The sequence below is a fragment of the Cebus imitator genome, unplaced genomic scaffold, assembly GCF_001604975.1.
Source record: "Cebus imitator isolate Cc_AM_T3 unplaced genomic scaffold, Cebus_imitator-1.0 Scaffold260, whole genome shotgun sequence".
NCBI classification, from domain to species: domain Eukaryota; kingdom Metazoa; phylum Chordata; class Mammalia; order Primates; family Cebidae; genus Cebus; species Cebus imitator.
In genome coordinates, this window is record NW_016107575.1 from 1,876,204 (window position 1) to 1,882,299 (window position 6,096).

General features: G+C 49.4%; 1 protein-coding gene across 1 annotated transcript in view; it reads left to right on the forward strand.

Annotated features, from left to right (window-relative positions):
* ADCK2 (aarF domain containing kinase 2) overlaps window positions 1-6,096 on the forward strand; it is a 15,389-nt gene that overhangs the window by 2,246 nt on the left and 7,047 nt on the right. The window contains exons 3-4 of the mRNA XM_017499786.2: window positions 665-760; window positions 5,044-5,295. Of these exons, the coding sequence (XP_017355275.1) occupies window positions 665-760; window positions 5,044-5,295 (348 nt within the window). The remainder of the gene's footprint in view (window positions 1-664; window positions 761-5,043; window positions 5,296-6,096) is intronic.

The window sequence follows — 6,096 nt, forward strand, 5'->3', positions numbered from 1 at the left end:
TTTTTTTTTTCTGTAGAGATGGGGGTCTCCTTACATTGCCCAGGCTCCTATTGGCTGATTCTTGCCCAGAAACTGGCTCTCTGGTGCCCATCCCTATCTTTTCAGGACATCACATCTCAGCGTCAGTAGCAGAGTTGATAGGTTTCCTTTCCAATAAACCTGTGTGACTTGTCATCCTTCTGATAGCTGTTATAGAAGGGAATGTAAATAAGTTCAGGTCAATGCATGGATGACAGATTTTTGTTTTGGTTTGAGACAGAGTCTCTGTCACTCACGCTAGAGTGCAGTGGCACACTCTCAGCTCACTGAAGCTTTGACTTCCCGAGCTCAGGTGGTTCTCCCACCTCAGCCTCTTGAGTAGCCGGGACCACAGTTGTACATCACCATACATGGCTAATTTTTGTTTCACCATGTTGTCCAGGCTGGTCTTGAACTCCTGGACTCACGTGATCTGCTTGCCTTGGCTTCCCAAGATGCTAGGATTATAGGTGTGAGCCACTGCACATGGCTGAATCACAGATTTATAAGGGGTTCTAGGAAAGGAGAAACTCTTCGTGTTACCTCTCAGTCAGGGGGAAGGCAGTGCTGTGGTGCCATGTGGGAGGAGGAGCCAGCATCACAGACTGGCTAGGGTTAAGCTGTTCTCTCCCTGGTCTTTCGGAAGGAGAGCGTGCCTGTGTCCAGTTACCAGCAGGCAGGAATTCCTGTGGACTTGAAGAGGAAGATTGCGCGGCTGGGGATCAACATGCTCCTGAAGATGGTGAGCTTGTGGGCGGAGCAGGCTCAGGCCCAGCACGTGGTCAGCTTGCAGATGGGGAGTGGTCAAGGACTCTGGCTGTCTGGGTAGGTAGGAGAGCCAAGCAGCAAGCTGCCAGGTTGAGAAAGTCTGTTCTAGAAAGGGTGGAGCCTTCCATAAATGTCCATATGTCCACAGAGTCTGTTAAGTACTTTTTTTTTTTTCCTTTTTTGAGATAGAGTCTCACTCTATTGCCCAGGCTGCAATGCAGTGGCAAAGTCTCAGCTCACTACAGCCTCAACCTCTTGGGCTCAGGTGATTCTCTCGCTTCACTCCTCAGCTTCCCGAGTAGCTGGAACTATAGACATGAGCCACCAAGCCTGGCTAATTTTAAAAATTGTTTTGTAGGGACAGGGTCTCAGTATGTTGTCCAGGGCAGTCTCGAACTCCTGGGCTCAAGTGATCTTCCCACCTTGGCCTCCCAAAGTGTTGGGATTATAGGCATGAGCCATTGCTCCCAGCCTCTTAAGTACTTTGTCAGTGGCTCAGGCTCTGTGTGCTGTGGGAAGAAGGGTAACCATGACGCAGTTCTGCCGGGGTTACCTGTAGTTTAGTAAACAGCTGAGACAATATCATATTTTAAATGCTACTTTGCTCATTTGCTCAGCAAATGTTTATTGAGCACCTACCAGGTGCCTGGCACTGAATTAAGGTCTGGGGTTACAGTAGTGAGCAAAACAGACACAATTACAATGCTCATGACATACTGTTCATTGGGAAGACAGGTGACGATGAAGTAAATGATTTATAGGAGTAAGTCCAGGGTGCCAAAGGGTCATTTAGGAGGGGCCTGTGCCAACCCAGGGATTCACTCAGGAAGTGGCTCTATCTCAGCTGCAGTGTGAAGGTCTAGGTGTCACTGCATAAGGACAGGAAGCAGGGAGTTGTCCAGAGAGAACAGCCTGTGCTGAGGCCTGGGGTGAGCTACTGCATGGTGCCCTCGGAGAGACGAAAGCACTTAGTATGGCTTGGAAGAGAGTATTAAGGAAGGGGCAGTGATTGCTGAGGCTGAGGAGGTGAGAGGGGCCTGATCACGAAGGATCTATTAGTCTGTGAAAGAGTTTAGACTTTAATCCAAGGGCAGATAAATTTATTTTGAAGCTTTTTGCCTTAACTTTTGAAATCCAATAATATTTAAATATAAAGTGCTCAGATCTTAAATGATGCTTAGTGAATTTTTAAAAAGCATCCCAGTGCCCAGATTAAGACATAGGAGAGTTTTGGCCAGGCTCAGTGGCTCGTGCCTATAATCCCAGCACTTCAGGAGGCTGAGGTGGGGATATAGCTTGAGCCCAGGGGGTTGAGACCAGCCTGGGCAACATGGCGAAACCCTGTCACTACAAATAAAATAAATTAGTGTGTGGTGGCAGCATGCCTTTTGTCCCAGCTACCCCGGAGGCTGAGGTGGGATCACCTGAGCCCGGGAGGTGGAGGTTGCAGTGAGCCAAAATCATGTCAGTGCACTCCAGCCTCAGAGACGCAGTGAGACCTTGTCTCAAAAAAAAAAAAACAAAAAAAAGGACATGAGAGTTTTAGGCTGAAGAATCCCCTAATTAGGAGGGCTGTCACAACCTCATGTCTGCTGTGGAGTTGGAGGGGGAGGGTGAGACGAGAGGCAGGGGAGCCAAAAGGTAGATTTGATTCTTGGACATTTAAACATGTTCAAGTGTTTCCACCTCCTAAGAACTTTTAGTAGGTTTTGTCTTTCCCATATCTACCAGTGAGGATTCTGCAGGCCTCCCCAGCTGAAGAGGAGCCTGGCCACCTCTGGAGGGAATTCTTTGTTTCACAAAGGCCAGAGCTGTGGTTTACCACAGGGAGGTTTTGTCTACTGAGGACACCTGGCAATGTCTGGAGACATTCTTTTTTTCTTTTTTAAGCCGGGGTTTCACCATTTTGAGCTCCCGACCTCAGGTGATCCGCCTGCCTTGGACTCCAAAGTGCTTGGATTACAGGCGTGAGCCACCATACCCAGCCTATGTCTGGAGACATTTTTGGTTGTTATAGTTGGGGGTTGGGGGTGCTACTGTCACCTGTTGGCAAGAAGCCAGGATCTTACCACCCCAGTGTACAGGGACGGCCATTCTCACCCGCAGCAATAGACTGAGAAATCCTGGGCTGGAGGGATAGAGAAACTTACAGGCACAGGGACAGGATTTGGTGGTGCTTCTGTGGGAAACCTTCTATTTCCTTGTGAACTAAGAGGGGCCATTGTTCTCTGCTGGGAGTAGGATGCAGAGGGTCATGGGACAAGAGGTTTTTTTAAAATTTTTAATTTTTAAAAATTATTATTTTTTTTAATAATAAAAAGACAGGGTTTCACCATGTTGGTTAGGCTGGTCTTGAACTCCCGACCTCAAGTGATCTGCCCGCCTTGGCCTTCAAAGCTCTTGGATTACAGACGTGAGCCACTACACCCGGCCGGGACACGAGGTTTAAAGAGAACAGAGAGGTTTGAAATTGCTGCCCTAGGACTAGAAAGAGCTACTTGGGGCCGGACGTGGTGGATCATGCCTGTAATCCCAGCACTTTGGGAGGCTGAGGCAGGTGGATCACCTGAGGTTGGGAGTTCGAGACCAACCGGCCCAACATGGAGAAACCTCCGTCTCTATTAAAAAAAAAAAAAAAAAAAAGAGCTACTCAGGAAATGTGAATGGTTGTCAGGAGGCATCAAGCCATCTTGGTGTTGGAGAGGCAGAGGGGTATTTTGCCTATCTGCAGTGTAGCCTGGGGGTTAGGAGCCCAGAACAGGATTTGTCTGGGTTCAAATCTCAGCTTCCAGTTTACTAGCTGGGGGCAGAGAGCAGTGTCTGGGGTAAGCTACTTAACCTTTGTCCTCAGGCTTCTTATCTTTCAAAAGAGGATAAGAAGTGACTTCCTCATGGGGTCACCATGATGGTAAAGGAGTGGAAATTCCTAAGAAGCCGCAGTGAGCCCTAAGCCACACTGGTTATGGTGGCCATGGTTGGCCAGCATTGTTAGCAGCTCCCATGCAGGAGCAAAGGAAGATCTTAGATTGTTGGGGGTCTGGTCTTCCTGGTCTGGTCTTCCTGGTGGTTGGGACAGAGGACAGTAGTTGAAGGGACAGATAACAGGAATGGGGGACAGGGTTGAGGCAGATAGGGAGGAAGAATAACCAGATCTCAGAGGCAAATAATTGAGGTAGGGAGGACCCAGGCATATGGTGAGAGCTGGAGAATGAATCAGGAGTCAGAGATAAAGCTGTGGGTGGAGGCACGTCTGGAGTCCCCACAGCAAGGGTGCTCAGAGCAGGCTGACAGCAGGCAGGCCCATGCACCAAAGGCTGAGAGCCGTGCCGGGGGTGGGCTCAGGTAACTCTACTCCAACCCCAGGGCCTGTGGGATGGGGAGTCAGCAGTTCCCACCCTGCTGGCTCCTGGAGAAGTGGTATTGTTGGGGCACATCCAGGTTTCAGTTAAGTAACTGCAGTGAGAGCCCGGTAGCGAGAGGACTTTGTCCACAGGAACAGGGCTCCAAGGGGGACAAGGGGGAAGTAGCCAGGGGAGAAGCAGCATGAAGCAGCACCAGGAGTGGAGAGAGGGTGAGGGGCCTCCAGCTCTGGGGTCAGGATCCGGGCATGAGACCCTAGGTAGGACTGAGGGCAAGTTTCCAGAAGATTCAGAACTTTAACTTAAAAAATTGAATAATAACAACATTCAATAAAGTGTATAGATCCTAAATTATGCTCAGTGAATTTTTAAAAGTATACCAGGCCAGGCATGGTGGCTCACGTCTGTAATCCCAGCACTTTGGGAGGCCAAGGTGGTGGATCACCTGAGGTCAGGAGTTCGAGACCAGCCTGACCAATATGGTGAAACCCCATCTCTACTAAAAATACAAAAAATAAGCCAGGTATGGTGGCGCACGCCTGTAGTCCCAGCTACTTGGGAAGGTATGGCAGGAGAATCACTTGAACCCGAAAGGTGGAGGTTGCAGTGAGCTGAGGTCACACCGTTGCACTCTAGCCTGGGCAACAAGAGTGAAACTCCATCTCAAGATTTCAAAAATGCTTTTTACTTTGAAATAATTTTTCTTTTGAAAACTTTAACTTAGCTTGTCTTTGTACAAATTCTGAGCTGACATCTAAACAGGGTCTATAGGACATGCACCTCTTTGCGGCTGTGATAGATTACTGGGAGATTATTGTCACCCTGGCAACTTTCTTTCTGTGTGGCTTGGTGGTGCTGTGGGGGTGACTCAGTCATGAGCAGTGTGATCTCCTTCCAGATATTTGTGGATAACTTTGTGCACGCAGACCTTCATCCTGGAAACATCCTGGTCCAGGGCGCTGATGGCCTGTTCTTGAGTCAAGAAGCGCAGCTGCAGCAGGCAGACGTCTGTGACAGTCTGGTGGTGGCCATGCCATCTGCCCTGCGCCCGCTGCGACTAGTGCTGCTGGATGCTGGCATTGTGGCAGAGCTGCAGGCCCCTGACCTGAAGAATTTCCGGGCAGTTTTTATGGCTGTGGTGATGGGGCAGGTGAGACTCACTGGGACCACAGAAATTGGCATGAATTTTCCTTTAATTAAAAAAATGGGCTGGGCGCATGGTATGTGCCTGTAGTCCCAGCTACTGGGGAGGCTGAGGTGGGAGGATCACTTGAGCCCAGGAATTCTGGGCTGTAGTGCGCTATGCCAATCGGGTGTCCACACTAAGTTCGGCATCAATACGATGACCTCCTGGGAGCAGGGGACCACCAGGTTGCCTAAGGAGGGGTAAACTGGCCCAGGTGGGAAACGAAGCAGGTCAAAACTCCCACGCTGATCAGTAGTGGGATTGCACCTGTGAATAGCCACTGCTCACCAGCCTGGGCAACATAGTGAGACCTCGTCTCTTATTTAAAAAAAAAAAAAAAAAAAGGGCCACCATGGTGGCTCACACCTGTAATCTCAGCATGTTGGAAGCCTGAGGCAGGAGGATTGCTTGAGCCCAGGAGTTCAAGGCCAGGCTGAGCAACATAGGGAGACCCTGTCTTTATAAAAAATAAGAAAATAGGCTGGGTGCAGTGGCTCACATCTGTAACCAGCACTTTGGGAGGCCGAGATGGGTGGATCACTTGAGGTCAAGAGATCGAGACCATCCTGGTCAACATGGTGAAACTCATCTCTACTAAAAATACAAAAATTAGCTGGGCATGGTGGTGCACACCTGTAGTCCCAGCTACTCGGGAAGCTGGGGCAGGAGAGTTGCTTGAACCCAGGAGGTGGAGGTTGTGGTGAGCTAAATCGAGCCATTGCATTCCAGCTTGGGTAACGAGTGAAACTCTGTCTAAAAAAAAAA